At 40.1% G+C, this 22,400-nt stretch overlaps 1 protein-coding gene across 2 annotated transcripts in view; it reads left to right on the top strand.

Annotated features, from left to right (window-relative positions):
* CFTR (CF transmembrane conductance regulator) overlaps positions 1–22,400 on the top strand; it is a 92,126-nt gene that overhangs the window by 2,534 nt on the left and 67,192 nt on the right. For both annotated transcript variants that reach the window (XM_082239465.1, XM_082239464.1), the window contains exons 2-5: positions 11,907–12,017; positions 14,719–14,827; positions 19,041–19,256; positions 21,827–21,916. In XM_082239465.1, coding sequence (XP_082095591.1) covers positions 11,907–12,017; positions 14,719–14,827; positions 19,041–19,256; positions 21,827–21,916 — 526 coding nt within the window. The remainder of the gene's footprint in view (positions 1–11,906; positions 12,018–14,718; positions 14,828–19,040; positions 19,257–21,826; positions 21,917–22,400) is intronic.

Genomic DNA, 22,400 nt, shown 5'->3' with positions numbered 1-22,400 from the left:
GAAAGTGGAGGAGGACAAAGTGCTCCTGTGCTTAAGGTGCTGCTTGTGGGTTTTCTAGAGGTATCTGCTTGGCCACTGTGAGAGCAGGACGCTGGACCAGGTGGCCCATTGGCCTGATCCAGCAGGACTCTTCATATGTTCAGATCATGGTCACAAATCTTATGTGATCCTTAGGGTGAGTTCCCAGATTCCATCCTACATATGTTTTCGTTTGCTTTAAAGCCAAGACACACTGGGCAGACCATATCTGATGATGAGGCTACTTGACTCTTTTCTTTGCATTGTGTGGAAAATGAGTTTAATACTAAGATGATGGCCATCCAAGGAAATTGATTTACACGTGGTACAGGGCAGATGAGAGTAGTACTGTATGCAGTTAATTTATGGAATTTGCTGCCGCAAGATGTGGCATTATATCACTCGATAGTAGTTCCTGGATAGCAACACTGAGAAGGGATTGTTGTCTTCAAGAGTAAGGTAAAGGGACCCCTGACCGTTAGGTCCAGTCGTGGCTGACTCTTGGGTTGTGGCGCTCATCTCGCTTTATTGGCCGAGGGAGCCGGCGCACAACTTCTGGGTCATGTGGCCAGCATGACTAAGCCGCTTCTGGCAAACCAGAGCAGCGCACGGAAATGCCGTTTACCTTCCCGCCGGAGCGGTGCCTATTTAACTACTTTCACTTTGATGTGATTTCAAACTGCTAGGTTGGCAGGAGGTCTTCAAGAGTACTGGTGGGTTTTTGAGGGATCTGGCTATCTTCTGTGGAAAGCAGAATATTGGACTAGATGGACTTATTGTTTGAAACAGCTGGATCTTTCTTGTGTTCTTACGTTCCCCACTTGTTTTCCAGCTCAAAATCACCCTTCCCAGGGAGGTTTCTCTCCCCCCACTTGTGTGTGCATGGACAGGAGATGGGGAAGAGAGGAAACATGGTCATTTGATTCATTTGAATTTGATGACATATTGAATGGCTGGTCTGTCTATATAATATGCCTGGTTAAAAGGTGGCGACCTTGGGTAGGAATAATGCCAAGGTACGGGATGTGATTTAAGGGCACATTTATATGATAACAATACTTTATTAACTCAAAACAGCTATCATCCCCAATTCTGTCTGACAAAACTAATGATTTCCTGTCACTTGGCAACTCTAGCTCATACTTTACCATACCTGTCTTTAGAATTATAAGTTTAAGCACGTAATCCTATGGCACTTACATGTACGTAAACCACAGGGATAAATGGGCCTTGTTTTGGTTATATATACCCACAGAAGTGGACTTTCATCCTTTCATTTTCAAAAGCTGTAAGACAAATTATCAAATGCTATTTCCTTTTTTAAAAACAACAACAGCAGTACCCTAACTTGCAAGCCTTATTGTTGAAAGTCAGGTATCCAAAATATGACGTAGATTAATTTTCTATTTTTATAGGCAGGCTGTACCTCCTCTTTTCTTGACTTTTTATTTTTAGCATGCCTACCAATGAACAATAACATGTAAACATTAAAACAATACAAACAATGAATTTACATAATAAACATTACACTGCAAGACATCAAAACTGCACTTGTGTGTGGCTAAAATGTTTTCATATATACACCTCTATTTTTTCCATTCTAAAAATAGCAAAATGATGTAAAACAATGTTTTTGTTTTTAAAAGTCACATCTCTTTAATTGTCCTTTGCTGTTTCAATGATAGCATTGGCCACAAGTAGTATTTCAAGGGACGCGGGTGGCGCTGTGAGTAAAACCTCAGTGCCTAGGACTTGCCGATCGCATGGTCGGCGGTTTGAATCCCTGTGGCGGGGTGCGCTCCCGTCGTTCGGTCCCAGCGCCTGCCAACCTAGCAGTTCGAAAGCACCCCCGGGTGCAAGTAGATAAATAGGGACCGCTTACCAGTGGGAAGGTAAACGGCGTTCCGTGTGCTGCGCTGGCTCGCCAGATTCAGCTTTTCACGCTGGCCACGTGACCCGGAAGTGTCTGCAGACAGTGCTGGCTCCCGGCCTATAGAGTGAGATGAGCGCACAACCCTAGAGTCTGTCAAGACTGCCCGTACGGGCAGGGGTACCTTTACCTTTACCTGGTATTTCAAGGCAAGTTTTCCACTTGGTTTCTTTGATTCAGAACTTGAGCATGTGAAGATTGGGTGAAGAAGTACTCTACCCAGACTTCCGAATCTCTCTTCAACCCTTTTGGTTTACATGAAACAAGGGGTTTTTTTGCCCATCACTGATGAGTTGTGAGTTTGGACTGGATATAATTAACCTGATGTATGATAGGCCAAGTCTGTGTAAAGCTCTGGCTATAGAAGAGACAACAGAGCTGTGGAGTGTGTCCTTCTATACAGTATTCCAAATCCCTGTATTGGGAATATCTAGATTTGTAAAGGCAAAATAGCAGGAGAGCCCTTTGACTCCAAATTGCTATTTGCAGGAGCTTTCCCCAACTTCTTGTATAATTTGTACTCAAATTAAAAGTTAAAGAAAACAACTCATTTCAAACTGTATTAAGAGTCACTATACTATTGGTAATTCACAAACTGATAAGCATTCATTGTAAATTAATTTGCTCTTGTATTCAAAGCATCACATAGCATTGTAACATTACTAGTTCTACCTTTTCACTGCTTTTGTCACTCATACCCCAGCTCTGCCATACTATCATCAGTATTTTACTGATACCAAGACCTTTGACTGATACCAAGAACCTTTTTTGGGTGGGTGGGGGGAGGGAGATCTACTCTTGAATCAAATCCAATGGGCTTCGTTTCTGGGAGAAGAATCAGTAATCTTACAGTAATCTTAAATAAAACATTGATTATTAGTTTCCTGCTATTCACAATTATTCATGTTACTGCAGTAGAACTCTTAACTGGAATGAACATGCCAAGGTTTGGTATGTTGGATCAAAAGAATTAATGAAAAGATAGTTTCTGCAATTAATATTACTATTAGGAACTTGACAGTTTCAGAGGAACAGCAAACAAGGAAACTACAAAAAAAGAAAACTCTTGCTCAAGATAGATACCACATCTTAACACACCCTCAACTGGCTTTAGTCAGATAAAGCAACAAAGAGGGATGAGATTGATGTTTTTCTTGATGACAGTTATGTGCATTTGCCTGATGACTGATAACACATATGTGAAACTTCAGGCTTCAACTGCAGTGGCTCACCTTTTGAATAAAGTAGTGTGAAAGAAAATGCTATTTTTTAAAAAAGCAATTACAGCAGTTCCTGCTTAGATGTTCTTCCTGTCCTATGACCAATGCAGACTTGTTTTAATTGTGAAGGATTAGATTTGCAGAGTGCCAATCTCAATACAGTAAAACGTTCTGAAGCTCATTGAGGGACTGCTTGAAATAATTGTGCCAAAATTTATAGGTAAGTTGCAAAGCTAAATATCTCTAGCAAGCAAGCAAGCAAGAATCCAGTGATACACATATTGGTCATCATTATGCTTTTCAGCTAGCTAATGGCAGTAAAATTCTTTGCTTACAGATCTGAAGACAGAATTCCTTGCTTATAAAGTACACAAGCATAAACATAATTTTCACGAAAGCCAAATGAGTCCTCTGATGTTCAACCACAAACTCTATTGTCTATGATTATTTGCCATTATTGCTGAGTTTGATGGGGTTATAGTCCAACCACATCTGGACGACACCAATATAATATAGGCAGTAGCTCCCCAAAGCCTCTGCTATCTGAAATCCTCTAACTGGAAATACCAGGGATTTTGAACCCAGGACCAATATACTTGCAAAGCATGTGTACCACCACAGAGTTACGGATCCTCATTTTTTTGTAACCAACAAGCAATATGAATTTTAAATATACATGCTCTGCTTGAAAATGATCAAGGATTCAAGCAAAATAAACAAATTTACTTTTAAAGCTACTTTAGCTCTGAAATGTAACTATGGATGTTAGAAATGTTTTATGTAGGTAATTAGATAAGCAGAGGTGTGGCATTCTACCAAAAGTGTTGTACCTTTCCTACAACACTTTAAATAATGATAACTACTTGGAGGTTAAAAGTCATTAAATGCTATGGAACTCTCATGTGTATGCCAGTTCTATGAAGATTTATGGGCTGCCATTCCTCTATCTTGTTTAGCATATTTTATGCAGAGAGATCAAGTAAATATTACAATATTTTGAAATATCCATTTCATTTAGCTTATGAAATCAGGGGTTCTTTCATGTTGGGTTCTTCATTACTACCTAGAAATAAGCATTTGTCTGAAGAGACTGAAATGCTAACATAGCAATATGTTTAGATTCTCTAGACCAGGCATCCCCAAACTCGGCCCTCCAGATGTTTTGGGACTACAACTCCCATCATCCCTAGCTAACAGAACTAGTTGTCAGCGATGATGGAAATTGTAGTTCCAAAACATCTGGAGGGCTGTGTTTGGGGGTGCCTGCTCTAGACACTAACCAAAATAAAAATAACTATAAAAGATGTCTAGTCTTTTCTGCTGAATGACTCTCATTAAGGTTAGGGTCCTTGTGTTTCAAACTGAACACTGAATATTGCTCCATGAAAACACATACCGGTAGTTATTTTTATTATTATAGCTAAAGATTTTCATTTTCTAATAACGCTTGAGAGCTGGCACAGCTTTGGAGAGAGAGAACCAAGAGATAACAAATGATGCATATTTGCATTTATTCTAGCATCTTTTCACTGGCCTTTTACTCAACGGTTTTGCCTTATGAGCACTTTGGTGTTAAATTTAATTACCACTATGAAACACAACATTGGTCTTAAGAATCTGAACGAGACTAGTGCTCAAGAAAGAGTGAGGGTGCTGGCAGTCACAATGCAGAGTAAGAGCGTCTGTTCTCCTAAACAGAAATAGTTATCTCGTGTATCCATTTCATAGAATCTTACAGCTGGAATCAACCAAAATGCCATCTAGTTCAATCCATCACTGGCCGCCCACCCAGAATCCTCTCCTGGAACATCATGTTCCACTCCGGCCCATAATGTGCCACAAGTAGGGCTTTCAGGAAGCAGTCACAGAACATATAGTCTGCAGGTGACTTATGTAAATGAACAGCATTTTCCTTAATCCCTTGTCTGTGGCAGAGAAATATGGGACAATCACAATATGGTTTGTGAATAAGAAGCAGATTTCAGCAAAACACAAGAAAGGCAACATTCCAATAGTAAGAGCTGTTCAGCAGTTGAACAACGTGCCTCAGGAGTTAGTGGCCTCTCCTTTTCTGGAAGTTTAAGCAGAGGTTGGATGGCCATCTTTCAGGGATACTGTTTGCACTGAACTGACTGATTTTCATGACTGCCAAGGTCACTGCCTAAAGTTATATGGTGGTATTCAACTAAATGCTTGTGCTAGTGCAATGATTAACACAAACACAACAGTATTTTACCCCTCTCCCCCCCCCGTCACTTCTCGCAGTTAGGGAACCGCCAGAAGGCCCTTGCAGCTGGATCTCTGTGTCCAGACTGAATGATGGGGGTGGAGATGCTCCTTCAGGTATACGGAGCCAAGGTCAGCACCAAAACTTTCTGCTGTGCTCAGAAATGTACTGGGAGACAGTGAAGATCTGTTAGGACCAGTGTTATATGGTCCTGGGGCCACTCCCAGTCACCAGTCCAGATGCTGTATTCTGGATTGATTGTAGTTTCCAAGTCACCTTCAAAGGTAGCCCCATGTAGAGAGCACTGCAGTAGTCCAAGCAGGAGATAACCAGAGCATGTACCACTCTGGCGAGACAGTGCGCAGGCTCTGTGTGAGGTGTTTGTTGGCATCACCACAGTGGCTTGAGGAAGGGCCAGAATTAGTGCTGACTAGTTTCCTTGCAGACAGATGTTTAAAAAGGTAAGAAGGGCAGAAAATGCTGTGCAAGGAAGTAGAAAACCTTTCTCTTTCTCCCTCCCCCACTTCCAGTTTAGAGCACGGATTGTAGTTTCCTCAAAAAGTCCAAAGGTTGTTGCAATTACTCAGCATATCTCTGAAATTACCAGTGTGAGACACTGCCTAGGAACACCTTGCAGCATTTGCCAAGGATCAAGTTCCATAATCAAGATGGGCCACAATAATGTTCTTTCCATGCCAATTTCTATAGCAGACACCTTCATCTACCTGAAAAAGAGGGAAGCCGGAAGGCTGGCTATACTACCTGTCGGATGACTCATTATTCACATGCTGGAATGGTTCTCTGGCAGCTATTTATGTCAAGTATGTGAAGTTTCTTAGCAGTGATTATTGGAAGACTGGGCATTTAAATGTGGGGAGAGGGATTGTACCTGCTGTGATGGGAGACTTGCAAAAGCCGTGATTAAACCCTATAGGAGCAGGAAAGATCTGCACGTGAAATAAGTTTCCCTTTGCTCATGTAGAAGTATAATGCAGGAGGCTGAACAGACTTAAAATCAACAACTCCAAAGAGAGGAAATGCTTTTAAAGGGGGAGAGAGAAAAAACACACCCTTGCAGCTATTAAACAAATCAAAGTAAAGTAAAGACAATATCCCATGTACGTGAGAGCCTTGTATCATTCTTGTGAGGTGTATTTTGTTACCAGGCATTGAAAAGAAGAGGTGGAACTTGTTTTCCTTCTTTTACCTATATAACACCCTTGTTCCCTGCTGAGCTCTCTTGAGTATGTGCCTGTAATAACATCCGTCGTGACTGGCAAGACTATGACAGCTCTAAAGGCTCCTCCGGGAAAGGGTTCCTTTAAATGTCAGTCAGTAACACAGAAGCATGTGCTAATTCAGTGCATTTTTTACTTGTTTAAAAATTAGATTTTCCCATGGTACAGGAGCAGAGAGCCTCTTGATATTATTGCATTTATATCCTCTCCATCCTTCACAAGGAGCCAAGGACTATCAAGTTATAAAAATTGGAAATTTATAAAATGATATTGAGCTGGTTTTGACCTATGCCACCAGGGCTCGCCATCATATCTCCTTATTTAATTATGCTGCAAACTAGGTTTATAACTGACTTACACCATCACATTACAAAAAGCTCAAGGATGCTGAACATCTGGAGATCACTGTGCCTGAGGCTGTCAGGAACCACTAGAGAACCTTCCATACCACCAGGCTCTAAAGGTCCAGAGCCAAGGTCCTCACCAGCATCTTCTCCTGAGGATCCAAATTCCTCTCCCAGTATCTCACTGGTCACCAGGCAGCAGGTTACGGAATGGAGGAGTGCCCATCTTCAGGCAAGAGGGTTGTCCTCTAAAAACCTCAAGTTCTTCAGAAGGGGGTGGATCCTACAAGAGGAAGTCTGAAGGAGTCTATAAGAGGTAGTCTGGAGACAGATATTGGAAAGGCCTCCTTCTGCTCTGGAAACTCTGTTGGAACAAGTTGTTCTCATGGAGCTATCCATGGTCCTGCAACCCCTGACCTGCCTTGCTGCTGGGCTTTGGCACCAGACCAGCATACAACAAACTGAGAGGGGAGCAAAGTGTTACAACTTGCTTGTAATGCTTAATGTTTATATTGGGTGGTTAATCTGTGGCCCTTCAAATGTTGGATTCCAACTTCCATCAGTCCTGGACAGCTTCTGGTGATCAGGGATGATGTCTAGCAACATCTGCCATGACACAGGCTGCCCACACCTGATTTATATGGTGTTTTTCTGCATGTTTGGAAACACTTCATATTTGTTGTAGTATATCCCCAACCTCTGGACCAGGAACAGATTAGTATGCCTGGGGTACTGGGAGGACAACCTTTAGCTTTGCTATCTTTTGTGAAATATCCCTTTGTTATGATGTGTATAGAGTGCTGCAGGCTCAACATCAGGACCTGGCCAGTAGATTGGAATCTATTGGTACATCTCTGGATGATTTGCAGTAGATTAATAAGGGTTTCTGACTTCCAATTATTTAACATTAGTAACAATGAAATGATTCACCTGTTAAATTAGACTGCTGAAATTAAGAAAGCTTGAGGTAACCAGGAAAATATTTGTGGGTTCAGCTCAATACTAGTTCTAAAAAATATATATCCTGGTGTTTAGCTGGTGCTAAGGGTACCATCTATAATGGATGCCCTTTGCCGTTAGTGTCCTGGAAAAATGTAATAGATCCTATAAACCTAAAGTCTGCTCTCATCTGCTATAAGTTGTTAGGGACTCAAGCAGATCAATTTCCTCTCTCTTAATCCATATCCTCTTCCCTCCAGATGTGGCTGGCAGCTTGAATATTCTGTGGTTCAATTGTCCTCATTCACAGACTTATTTGCTAGGCTCGTATCCCGCCCCCCCAGTCAAAGTTTGTGAATAGTGAGAAAATCCAAAGACCTGCAAAATGGCACCTGACCTGGACCAGAAGTATAGAATTGGAAACATCTGTGAAAGTAACATTTACATCTAAAAGCCCAGCAATGTTAGAAACTCAGATTTATAAACTCGGTGTCAAATGGCTCCTTAAACCAGGGTTACAGTCGCTAAAGCAGAATGCCTAGTTGTCATTTTGGGGCCAGTTGTATTTGTCGGTTCCTGAAATTCATTCTGATTGTGCAGATAAAATATAATGGATAGAATTCTACAGGATGTGTTGCTAGTCTGTGAAAACAGTCAAGATCCAGAGATCTCCAGGGATGCACCTTCAGATGGTGGAGATGTCAGGTGCCATTCTGGTACCTGGGCATCTTCACTTGGTCACAAGTGACCGATAGCCAGGTGAAAATGTGCCTGGCAAATTTCGGATGCTGAAGCCCAGATAGAATCTGTAACCAAACTACAAGCTACCAAACGACATAAACTTCAGGTGGCCCCTCAAAAGTCACTTCCATTGTGGAAGAAGGCATTTAGCCACAATTTGTAAGCATAAAATGTCATAAATATTCAGAAGTGGGAGACTGGTATCAGAAAACATAAGGCAGGTTCCTAAAAATGGGAAAACACAAGGTAATGAAAACACACACTATGCTGGGGCAAATAAGGAAGCTACCCTGATGATGAAGAAGAGGCAGAGAATGTTATCTAAAAGGTGAATTATGAAATGGAAAAAGTGGACTCTTATGAGGAAACTGTATAGTTAAATTATCAACTTGTATACATAGAGATAATGGATATGTGGGAAGTCAGTGGAGATTATCTGTACAGGGACTGTATACAGAAGCATTCCAAATTGTTCAAATCACCAGTCCCTGGTCTGTTTTGATCCCAAGGTGGAATAAGAATGAATCTTTTCCTGTATGCAACAGGAGTGGCTCAGTTTCTGTCCAATGTTATTTCAGCAACAAACGGCTTATTTTGCTAGTGTGCAAATAACACAATTATGAGTTTTATATAGTAGCATGTTGCTGTACAAAAATAAAACTGGAAACCTGCTTCACTTTAATCAAATAGAATTTGGCACAGAACGCCACCAGCTACTCCGGCCCAAACCAGTTGGGATATCATAATGGGACAGTGCAGTGTGGGTGGATATTTTAGCGCAGAGCCTGCACGTTACCTTGGCTTGCAGTTCTTCATCAGTCTGCATGTCCAAATGCACCCTTGGCTGAAAGGGCGCTGCAGTTGATTCTTGAATGCCCTTTTGGGTTTCGCACAGTACTTTCCCATCCTAGGTTTAAGCAAGAGCCGCTCAGCACATCAGTCATTCTAATTTCTTCTTCAAACTGGCACAATGCCTAGTTACATTCTGATGAAAAGGAAAACAAAAGTATAGGCAGTAACAACTCACCAGAGACTGTTTCCCCAAAATATACATGGTATGAAATAGGCAAACATGATTTATGACATTTCCAGCATGTTGTTGAAAGTTTATATGATTTTCAGTCACCAAACAATCAGGATCATGGAGGCCCATGTCTTTAATTCGAAAGTCAAATATTTCTGCATGTTGCACTATTTGCAGAAACCTTTAATGCTTTCTTTTTAATTTAGCCGTTTTGTAAATGCCAAATGCTGCCAATGTAGTTTTTGATGTGAAACAAGAAATTGTTTCCATTTATGGAGAAGAGCCACACCCACACCATAATACATAATAAAACATCAAACATCAATTTGCTTTAAAGATGTTTGTTCTCATGAATTTATTCATTTATAACATTTCATACCTGTGGTGCATGGAACTCTAGTTCTGTGAGGGGTAAACTAAACTTCCAGGGATTTTTTTGGGGGGGAAGGTGATTTATAGGGACACGGGTGGCGCTGTGGGTTAAACCGCAGAGCCTAGGACTTGCTGATCAGAAGGTCAGCGGTTCGAATCCCCACAACGGAGTGAGCTCCCATTCCTCGGTCCCTGCTCCTGCCAACCTAGCTGTTCGAAAGCACGTCAAAGTGCAAGTAGATAAATAGGTAGCACTCCGGCGGGAAGGTAAACGGCATTTCTGTGCGCTGCTCTGGTTCGTCAGAAGCAGCTTAGTCATGCTGGCCACATGACCCGGAAGCTGTACGCCAGCTCCCTTGGCCAATAAAGCGAGATAAGCGTCGCAACCCCAGAGTCGGCCACGACTGGACCTAATGGTCAGGGGTCCCTTTACCTTTAAGGGGATTTATGGTGTGTACATTGAAAGTATACTTCTAGAAAACTAGATATAGAACTGTAGCCTGTATAACTTGGAACACATAAAATGTTGTTGAACTCTGATATTTCAAAGAACAGAAAATGCACAGCAAGCTTGAACACAGAGAGAATATGTGCATTGTGGAAGTACTGGATGTTTTTTCCCCATAGAGGAGGTTAAGATGAGTACTTGGTACTCAAATACTGTATGAATGAGCTGAAACTTACTGCATGTACTGTCTTCTGGAATATTTTTGTTCAAAGATCTACTATTAAAATTACTTATATTTACAGCGTACTTTTGGACCAATCTAAAATGTGTTCAGTAGCAATTGGGTGACCATTTGAAAAGGATGGTTAGTAAAATGGCATAACTGGTGACATTGTACAAACTCCACTAATTCCCACACCAAACATTTAAAACACATTTAAAGCACCTGGCTTCCCCCAAAGAATCCTTCGAACTGTAGTTTTCCTCTCAGGGTTGGCATCCGTTTGTCTCAGGAGACAATGGAGGAGTGTGTCTTTTGGGGGTGACGTTCCAGGCTCAGAAGGCTTGGGGCTGATCTACATTATGTTGGATTTTGGGTCAATCCCTGCAGCTCTTTACATTTTTGTAACTATCTTAAAAAGTGAGGCTTCTTATCCTTGTAGTTCCATCTATGCATGAAATGGAGCAAAGCCTGATCGTTACGTTTAAGATCTGTCCCTTTATGGTCTGCATTAACGTAGAGAAGTTTTAAAAGCTTCAGTTTCTAATTCTTCTGAAAAAGAGTATACCATGTTAAGGATACAACATAGTTTAGAATTTCTCTGGGTGTGTGAATGTACTTTGTGCCTTGTTTAATGGGAAATGAGCATAAACCTAAAGAACCATGCAACCGTTTTGACTACAGGAGAAGCAAGAATTCTTGGGGTGTTAATGCTGTTAACCTATCCATTGTAGGTTCAAGTTGTACATATGTGTAAATAAACCACATATCATAGAGACACCACAGTCTACACTGTCCCTCATTCCAAGGAAACAAAAACCTGAGTAAGCGCCTGAAACTTCTTGAATCTTTGGGGTGGCATGCAACACTATTGTAGTATATATTATGCTTAATAATAAATTATGGCCAGCATCCAGATAATAGTTTTTGAGTGACCACAGCTTGTGCTTGTGCATATCCAGTTAGACTTTTACTTTTCATTGGTTGAAGAATAAACCCCACCATACCATGTCAAATTCTGTTTTTGAAAATCTCGGTTTCAAAAGTGGTTTGCCAAATGGCTTGAGAAAGCCTAAGGTCCCTTGGACACTTGGAACTAGGTGTTTGTGTGTATGCTTTTTATTCCAGGTGTATGTGTTTTATATACCTCGATATTAATCTGAGAAAAACATTACTATCTATTAGGTGGACAAAACCGATTTTGAGAAAGGGTTACAGACAACGCCTGGAATTATCAGACATTTATCAAATCCCTGCCACAGATTCTGCAGATAACCTTTCTGAGAAATTGGAAAGGTATGTATTAAAATTATTCTATTTTTTTTATAAGGCAAACAATAGAATTTTATGTTTTGTTCTTATGTTCTGATAAATGAATGATAAAAGTACTTTAGCAGAAGATGTGTAGTAATCTTCTTTATCTAGCATTCTTTATCCAGGCTTTAGATCTGTCTAGTAATCCATATTAATTATATTAGTCCTTACTAATCTGGATATTAGTTTATCATCCTATACATCATTGTGAAAAATTGCCTCATTGTTCTCTGCTAATTTCTCATGTTGTAGTAGAGTTCTTCAGTGTTTAAGTGTTCAGTGTCTAGCTTGAAGATATTCATATCATGGAGGTGATTTCTATGCAATTTATCCAAATGATCTTCACACAAGCAAAAAAATTATTGTGATGCACAAGATCTTGAAATCTAAACAGAATAGAAACATATGAAGGTGCCTTATACTAAATCAGGCCTGACTGCAACCAATATATTAAATTTCTTTCAAAAGAAAAGTTACCTCTGAAAACTCTTTAAGAACTTGTGCCAGTGGTGTTTTATTTAGAGTCCACCCGTTCTAGTCTTTATTCCCAGAAATTCATACCTGTTTGGGTATTAACTTTGGGCTCTTTTGTTGTATCAAAGTAAAGCTTTGCAAGGTACTGGAAATAAAGCTTGTTCCAATTAAAAACAAAGAGCAACTTTCCTGAGAGGCTCACACTTTAACCCAATAGATTTACGCAGCTTCATAATGCTGTATTAAAGTATTACTGTACTATAGGTAAAGTAATACTATATGCAAGCCCCTCTTCAAAAAGGAGTTTCTGTCTAGCGGATAATTTCACACTATGATGCTTTCCAGCCAGAGTCACTCAAACATTTTCTTCCATTTCCCCCCTCAATTCATCCTAGCAGCTGCTCTGGGCTGGTGTTACAACAAACACATTATTGAATCCATAATCTAAAATCTCTCCCTATGTTAAATGTTTCCAACACTCTAAATATAGACATAGAAGATCATTCTGCCCAACTGAAAACTATCACCGTCTCAAAATAATAGGACTTCTGTTGAAGTCTTAATAATCTTAGAATGATCTATTATATCATTTGCTTTTTGCATATTTCTCATTAGATTCCTACGCTTGATAGATTCAAATAAAACTGTGCATAATGTCATTCAATAAAGATATGGGATGATAAGACTCCATTTCAGCATTATTAAAATGATACTGGCTTCATTTGGAGATTTTGTTTTGTTTCCCACACAGTAATTAAACAATCTGGTACCAAAGAATGGTCCCCGGTCTTCATATATTTCAGCTATCTGACACTGGTACATTGTTTTTTTTTTAGGGATTTAATTGGATTTACAAGATCCTGAGGAAAAATAGTCATTCTTCATTTTAGCTTGTCTTCTAATGAAAGCTTATGAACTTGCAAATTATTTAAATGATATAAATGTAATCATTTAAATAATGTAAATTAAATTATTTAAGAAAGGGGAAAGCTCTTAGATTGAAAATATACAACCTGAGCATAGGGTGGGAGGGCTGATATCATGAATACACCTACAGACCCTGCTTCCCATTTAGGTTTTTAGGAGAAGTTGGAGTCAAGTCTGTCCAGCTTCCATAATTAACAACAACAACAAAAGCTCATACACAGAGATACTTGGCTTTTGTTCTCCATCCTAGGAGGAGTCAGTGACAGCAGAAAGATGGCTGATGGTAGTGACCAGTGGTGTCATGGTAGGATAAAGGAAGGAAGTATGGTTTCATAGGTCCAAGCAGGTCTGTGCAGGCTTTGTCTGAGGACCAGTGTGGGAGTCTTGCTAGAGTAAAGTTATAAACTTAAACAAACAAACAAATAGCAGCTGGTCCCTGGCAGTTCCCTCCTACCAACTTAACCCCCTGAGGCCTAGGATACAGCTGCCCTGCCCTCTGCACAGGCCTGGGTCCAAGGGTGTCCGTGGTAGTGGGGAGAAAGGGGAATTACTTGGATGGAGTTATGGGAACAGATCCAGCAAGTATGGGAATATTGGCACCTCAGGGCAGAGATAGATGGTTGAGTTGCGGCTGAGTTTTTGAGTGATGATTGAAGTTGGAACTGGGCCGTTGGATCTCAAATGTTTCCTTACACTGGACAAAACCTGGTACAGCTGTTCCATCCAAGGTTATTTATTTCAGTGAGATGATCTTCACTGTGCTCAAGTTTGTAGCCAAAGCTATATCTTTTTTCCTCTGAGTACTGGATAGTTAAATTATAGTATCAAAAAGTCTGTTCAGCAGTAGCTGACATGCTTTATATGCAGCACATTGAAAAAGTCACAAAATAGAATACTTTAGAATAGTTTGTCTTAGTTTTTTTTACTTCTGGAGACTGGAAGGGATTCAAAGCCTTTATTTGCCTATTATTTGTGTATCGGTCTTGAGGAGTACAACAGGTTTCTTTAAAACATACAACGTGACCTTTTTAATGAATTAACTCCCTGCAGAATGATGTATAGCTAGGTATTTAGATCTGCCAAATATGTGGCTGAACTACACTTGAACTTTTATTGAGCTATCAAGTAATTGAGGATCAGATCTTTGGGGTCTTTGCAAAGCCTTCATTTCATCAGTCACCTAGCTAAATCTCCTTGGATATACTTGAGTGAGCTGAACTATGCTAGAGTCACAGAGCTGTGTATTTGGTCACACAACTTAATGGTGTTTTCTCCCCACCAGAGAATGGGACAGAGAGCTGGCTTCAAAGAAAAAACCCAGACTCATCAATGCTCTTAGAAGATGTTTTTTCTGGAAATTTATGTTCTATGGAATAATACTATATTTAGGGGTAAGAATTTACCTTATTCCACTTTGCTTGTTGGGTTGCAATCCTACATCATTTTACCCTGTGCCTGGGATGTTCTAAAGAGCAAGGAAATAATGCCTTCAGTTTCATTTTTTAAAATCCTACAGGAATCATGGTTGATTGAATTGGAGCCAATTTAAATAAAACACTGAAGCCTATATATTACCCTGTTAAAACATATCTCTGTGTTAGCATGCATTTCCTAAGTGACACACATTCTAAATAACACAAAAGCAGCAGGAATGGAAAATGACATTAATAATAAATTTATTTATTTCACTAAAGAGGCCAAATCAGAAAGTTCTTTTTTTAAAAAAAATGTAAGAAATATAAAGCCACATTTAACATTCCTAAGCCAGTCAGAGAATATTTTTTTAAAAAAGTAAATAATGGTAATTAAGGCAGAAGTGAGAACTTTATAGTCACTTCAAATTTATCAGCACCCAAGATTAGCATAATTGCACACCATGGCCACTAGAGTATAATTTTAAGATTATGGGTGAGATCTAGTGATTCAGCATTTTCACTGGTATGTCTGGTTATGCTCCCAGTCTTTACTCAAGGAAGAATTATGCAATTCCTACCACCAGTGGAATGGAATATTAACACCAGTGCTGGGTTATCCAAAAGCTGAGAAATGTTTTTCGAAGAAAAATGACATTTGATATTTCAAAAAGCATCAAAGTAGTCATCATGGTAAAAATCAGAACCTTCCTAGACTTCCTTACAGACTCTTGAACCATTTTCCTGTTGCCTTTTTATTACTTATTCTCACCTAGACCAGGTAGTATTCTACTAACATAAAATAACGTGAGTGAATCAGATCTTGTCATGTGTTGCAATCAAATCTATGATTTATTATTGATGTATCCTTCTGAGCTATATGCACATATACACACAATAGTTTTGTCTCATTTTTAGAAAATGGAATTTTATTTTATGAGTTAGCATCATTTTAATTTTGAATTACATATGCGGGGCCTCTAAAGGTCTTAATACCCTACCCTGTTTAACACTATCCCAGAACACAGAGTTGCATTGTGCAATTATTTCTTATTGAAAACAGTGGGGTAGTATTTAACGGAATAGTTCTGCCAGTGCAAGAACCTCTGGCTGCAGAATGGAGCTTTCCATATGGCTCCTCTCCCTAAGGACCCCACTAAATATTTTCTGGGGTTTCCCCAGTCCAAGGAACAGATTGGGGGGGGGGGAGCAGGGGACACATTTAGAATAGGAGAGGGATGGGAAGTTCCATTGCATAAGCAAAAATTATTGTACTAGTGGAAGTACTTTGTTGGATTTTAAATAGGAGTTATCGTCTTTGGCTTGCACCTGTTATTTGACCATAAAAACCATTTGTTTCAATGAAATTTTAGATAATAGTCTGTTTTGGGTCCTAAACGATCAAGATCAATACACCTTGGCAGAGACAAAAAACATGATCTTTCTTCCCCATCACATATAGGGAGAAGGTAGAGATCTAGGGCTTTGTTTCTGGACTGATAAAGAAACAGAGGAACTAGATTTCACTTTATTTAAGCTTCTTTTCTGGAGTTACCTCTAGAGTAACAGCTGCTCTAATACTCCAGAGGCCTTTGAACCAGAGATTTGGAAAGGTTCCAGATTTGAGAACGTCACAGTGCAGTTGTCAGTAGTTGCATACGAAGATTTCACGTATGTAAAACTACTCTGCTATGAAATGTAATTTTAAATGGAGAAAAAAATTCCTATGTTGGGGCCATAAAAAGGTGATTGCAGTCATTATGTGTTTACTTGCGACACTGCTATTTGCTTAAGAAATCATGGTATATCAAATAAAACAAGGTGTGTGAATCAGCGTTATGCAACATGATACTCCAATACTATGCAGTGCTCATGACAAGCATAAAAGAGGAAACTTAGTGCTGGAAACTGGTGTTTAATCCACCTCCCACCCCTGTTTTGCTCTGCTGAAATATGTGGAAGTTCCCTGTCATTCACTTCAGAAAGCGCAGGAAAGAAACATTTGGCCTCCCCGCTCCTTTTAAAATGTTCTTGCACCCTTTCTTTGGTCTGTTCATTCTTGCTGTTTTCCCTATGCCTTCCTTGTAATTTTTCACGCTGCACGCAACAGCTTGGGTAAAACATGTTTCCTAATTTGCTGTGGTTTCATTTCATCAGTTTTCTTGTAAAGACGTAACACATCAATGCCACTGTCTTCTGAATAGCATGCTCTGTTGCATCAATAATGGGGCTATGTTTAAATGAGAAATGGGAAATCTTCTTCAACCTGGGGGTCACATTCTGGACCATCGACCAAGGATCATCGACCAAGGATCAGATGGCATTGGTGGGTGGAGCCAAAGACAAAAGTGAGCTATAAAGAGCTCTTTAGCTTCCATCTATACAAGCACGGGTGGCGCTGTGGGTTAAACTACAGAGCCTAGGACTTGCCGATCAGAAGGTCGGCAGTTCGAATCCCCACAACGGGGTGAGCTCCTGTTGTTCGGTCCCTGCTCCTGCCAACCTAGCAGTTCGAAAGCACATCAAAGTGCAAGTAGATAAATAGGTACCACTCCAGCGGGAAGGTAAACAGTGTTTCTGTGCGCTGCTGTGGTTCGCCAGAAGCGGCTTAGTCATGCTGGCCACATGACCCGGAAGCTGTACGCCAGCTCCCTCGGCCAATAAAGCGAAATGAGCGCTGCAACCTCAGAGTCGGCCATGACTGGACCTAATGGTCCTTTACCTTTACCATTATGCAAGCAAAAAGTGGTATTGGATTTCAAGGACACATGGCAGCAGGGCTGGTGAGGGATATGGTTTAAATGAATGAAGAATACCAAGTATAACAGTTTTTGAAGGAGTGTGTGAAAACAGGCAATATGCATTTTATGTACAGACTCTGTACCTTCACAAATAATGCCTAAATACACTGGGTTAGAAACTTGCCGACTGTAGCATCGCCATCTAACTTGCCTGCCTGCTCACATTCTCACACTATGGAGATTCTTCTTGCCAAAATATAAATTGAACAAGGAAGTTGTTGTACCTGTGGTTCTATATTGAATCATTCCCATGACACCCACTCACCCTTTAGGGTCAGCAAGCAAAGTTATATATTGCCAGTAGTCATTCCTTGTATATTCCTGTAAGTGCTATAAATCACTTTGGTACAATAATCTGAAAACGTATTTGCTATCTCTATATGGTATATACACAACAAACATTAGCAAATAGTATCATTCCCACTGCTGCACAAATGGTATGATTTGTAAATACCAGACCACGACAGAAGTTTCTTGGATCTCAAGATATATGAAATAACTCTGTGATATTCTTGCCCTTGAATCTTACATACTCACATATAAAAACAGCTGTCATCATTATTTTTGGTGCTTGATCCTAGAATTATATGGACTCAAACACACCTGCCCAAGCCTCTTTTTAATTGTTCTTTTATAAATATTACTCTTTGTATACTAAAAACACTGCTGTGTTGCTCCAACACAAGTCTGTTGTGTATCTTTTTTTGTAAAATTATATGTGATCATGTAAAAGGATGTGAGTACTTAAAACATGAGCTATATAATTCAGTGTGTAAGTTTTAGACCATTTCTGAAAACATCGTATGAATAGCAGCTCTGCCAATTGATCTGTTGGAAGTGATTACACAAAATAATGAGAAATCGATGCATACCACTGGCCTCAGGTCATTTAAAGGACAGAATACAAAAGGACACTTATGATCTGATAGGTCTCAAGGAAACTCCAAGGTCTCAAGGCAAACTCTTAGCTTTAATTTTGGAAGGGAGACTGGGTGCCCCATGCAGATTTGCCCTTCAGCACTCCCTCCCAGCACCCACCACCTGAGGCAAGTTCTGCCCCACAACCAACAACCCACATATGCAGCAAAGAAAGATGAACGAGAAAGACCCGCAAACCAGAAGAAGATGAAAACCAACAACCGTATAACTATGGTAGAATTAACTGACAAATTGTTGCCTTTGTTAAAAGATTTGGCAGGGTGTGATTTGGGGCAGGGATTCATTTGCCAATCAGAAGCAAGGCTTTGCATACAGTGTAATCCCAATGTACCAAGTACAAGCTGTATTGGATGAGAACCTTAGTTTAATTATACAAATATTAACATTAAGACTGCCAGAGGGTTTTCACATTTTATTGACATTGACATTTCGCTCCCCCCCCCTTTCCGCAGGAAGTAACGAAATCTGTACAGCCTCTTTTGCTGGGGAGAATTATTGCTTCCTATGATCCGTCCAATTCACATGAACGATCAATAGCTTACTATTTAGCCATAGGACTCTGCCTTCTCTTCGTTGCGCGGATGTTGCTGCTTCACCCAGCTATATTTGGCCTCCATCATATTGGGATGCAAATAAGGATAGCAATGTTCAGCTTAATCTACAAAAAGGTAGGACTTGTCTTTTATTTACACGAGCTGTGAGTACAATTAAATCCATGGAAGACTTGGATCCTAATAGTTGGCTCGCATTGCAATTGTGGAAACAGTCCAGTGGTACAAAAAAAACACCTTTTCAGATGCTGTTTATAACATTTCTGTGCAATGTGGATATAGTGTTTTTTATGATTCAACTTTTTGTTTTTAATATGCTTCCTTGTTGTTTGTTTCTTGATGTTATTGTTTTTTGGTTATTTATTGCACAGCAGTTTGTGGACCTTCCTTGATTGGAAAAGAGATACACACATTTAACTAACTAAATAAACCATGCACTGAGTTCATACTAGAAGTGATTATTTGATCTGGAATCCAACCCTATGTTAACAGAACATTCTTTTTTAAAAAATCTACTATACCAGATTTTAGTTTCAGACTAGTTTCATATTTTATTGCATCTCTGATGAATTTCAGTGCGTTATAACCAGCGAAATTGTGCCGAATGGTTCACGCTGTACCAGCAGTGGTCTGGCCATCCATAGGTACACACACTCCCTGCTCTCCTTGGATGCGCCGATTTCCTCCCTGGTTCTGCTCCTGCTTCAACCAGGAGTCTTGCATAATACCTGGTCTTGGGGGAGGAATGGCTGCTTCTGATGTTGTTTACCAAATCCTACCTTTGATATAAGTGTTCCCTAGTTGCACGTTGACAGGGCTGGGAAGGGATTTTATCTGCAACCCTCCTTTGGCTAGTTGGATGATGAGAATTCTAGACAAACACTGGTTCCAACAAGGCCTAAGGTGAGAGTCAAGCCAAGGTGCAGCCAAGGTCCAGGTCAGCAGATGTTCAGGCAGGTGAAAGGCTGGTCAAGGGACAGGCCAAACTTTAGGTCCATGTAAGCTGACAATCAGGCCCAGGTATGACCTGGTATCAAGACATTGTTTCAGCAGCATTCCAGCCTCCCATTGAGACATTTTAGCCACCAGAACTCCACCCTGGACTCAGCCACTGTTGAATTAAGAATAACGAAAATGCAGCTAGGAAGTTCAAATCATACATATGATGTATGACCCTTTTTTTTGGAAATTAAACCAATGTGCAGACTTTAATATTCAAAAACTTCAACACTGAAAAAACTTATTGGCGAATTAAAACATGATATTTACAGTCACACGCTTCTCCAAGCATGGGCTCACAGTCTCTTCCTCAAACTCCCAAACAACTATATTTTCCTCTCTTTCCAGAGCTAAGCACTTAGCCTTCTGTATCTCAATTAGGCTATGCCTTGCAGCTGCCATGAGAGTCTTCCACTTTTACCTTTTCCTGCAGCTTCGCTCCCTTTCTTACAAGCAGAGAAGGAAGCATTCCAACACCCTATTCAACTTAGCAGTGTTCACAGTGGATTCTAAGGCATCTTGCGTCACATAAAATGGAGTCTCTCCTTCACTATATACCTCAAATGTGACCAATGTCAGCCGATCACATGAAAACTACGGTACTTCTCTAGAATTCAGTTACCAACCAATCAAATATAAACACATAGTAATGCATACAACCATTTACAATTTTGGTGACTTAAGTTACTATACTTAACAGCCACAACCTCTTCTCAGTTTCTGCAGAGAGTACTCTTGATGAGAAGGGTCCTACTCTTGAGTGCCCTTAACTCGCAAGGAGTCCTCTTCAGAATCTAAACATTCCTCCTGACTGTGAGGATGTCCACCTGTCTTGAGGCAATGTTGCCTCCTGAGGGCACGGGAGTAATTCTGCATGTAATTCAAAAGCCAAGCTCACTTTCTGTGTGGAGGGACCCTTGCCTGTCCCGGCTTCTCCTTGGCTGTTGTTCTGGGCTGTTCCTGAGTTTCTGGTGGCTCTAGATAATCTTCCACCAGATCCTCAGAAGTGGATTTATATTGTAAGGGCATAACAACCACTGAATTAAAGCCCCTCCACAAATATACTTCCCAGTGGTTAAGCCAGAGGTACCAAGGCAGCAGGTGAGCTGCTATAGTTTTTGATTCCTTGGCCCCAAATGTTTTTATTACATTGGAATCAGCAATGTAATCGCATGCCTTCCAAACCAGAATGGGAAACAGTGGTTTGAAGTGGGTTTCCAGTTTTGGGGGGGAAATGCTTAAGTGTCTAAGGCTCAGACCTGACAGCCGAAACAGGGTCTGGCTGTTGTACCTGAATCAGCTCAGTATGAGTGAATAATACAGTATATTGCCTTATGTAAATACAATTAGAAATAGCAGTAGATGCATTGAAGAAAAGGTCAGTATTTGCATGCTGATCGTATCAGAATATATTAGAGTGTGATAGATAAAATAAGCTTAGACTGAAATCATAAAACACTTAACAGGAAACCGCATTTCAATACTGTGGGACTTAGTTTTGAGTAAAGAAGCCTAGGCTCACACACATTAATGCTTTCCTGTGTAGGAAGTAATATTCCATTGGCATTTACTAACATCTAGTTGATAATAGCTGTGCAATATGATATTTGTGCTGCTTTATCTAAGTATTTGATTGTTGTTGTTTGTTTTTTTTAAAAAAATATCTTTTGTTTTGTTTTGTTTTTCAGACCTTAAAATTATCAAGCAGAGTCCTTGACAATATAAGCACAGGACAACTTGTTAGCCTCCTTTCAAACAATCTGAACAAATTTGATGAAGTATGTTGGTGCTAATATAATCATGTTTAATGTATTGCATTTCTTTGCAAGAGGTTGGGTATTTCTAGATTCCAGGCCATTCTAAAGTGCTTTGAATCACTGGAGCTGAAGTTAACAGGGTGTGGTGAATAGTTTTAGTGAATTGTGTGGCTTGAGCTAATTACAAAAAGAAGAAGATAAATGTCACCGCATTAGGTATGCTAGCAGAGCAATATTATTCACACACTGCTTGGTTTGCGTCTCAGCATTTCTAGATCTAGGTGGTTCATTTATTTGTTTAAAATACTTATATTCCACCTCTCACCCCCTGCTACCTGATGTGTCTTATAAAACAAAATACAGAGAAATATATGTGATTGCCAGTTCCCAGCCAGTTATCTTCTTTGGCATACTCTGTCGTCAACATTCCTTCACACTCCAGTCTGACTAAGGGTGTGCCTGGCAGTGTACCGCTGATTTACTGCTTGAACAACCACTATATGTG

Source organism: Podarcis vaucheri (genome assembly GCF_965113315.1).
Source record: "Podarcis vaucheri genome assembly, chromosome: 10".
Taxonomy (NCBI): domain Eukaryota; kingdom Metazoa; phylum Chordata; class Lepidosauria; order Squamata; family Lacertidae; genus Podarcis; species Podarcis vaucheri.
This window is presented reverse-complemented; position numbering and strand designations above follow the sequence as displayed.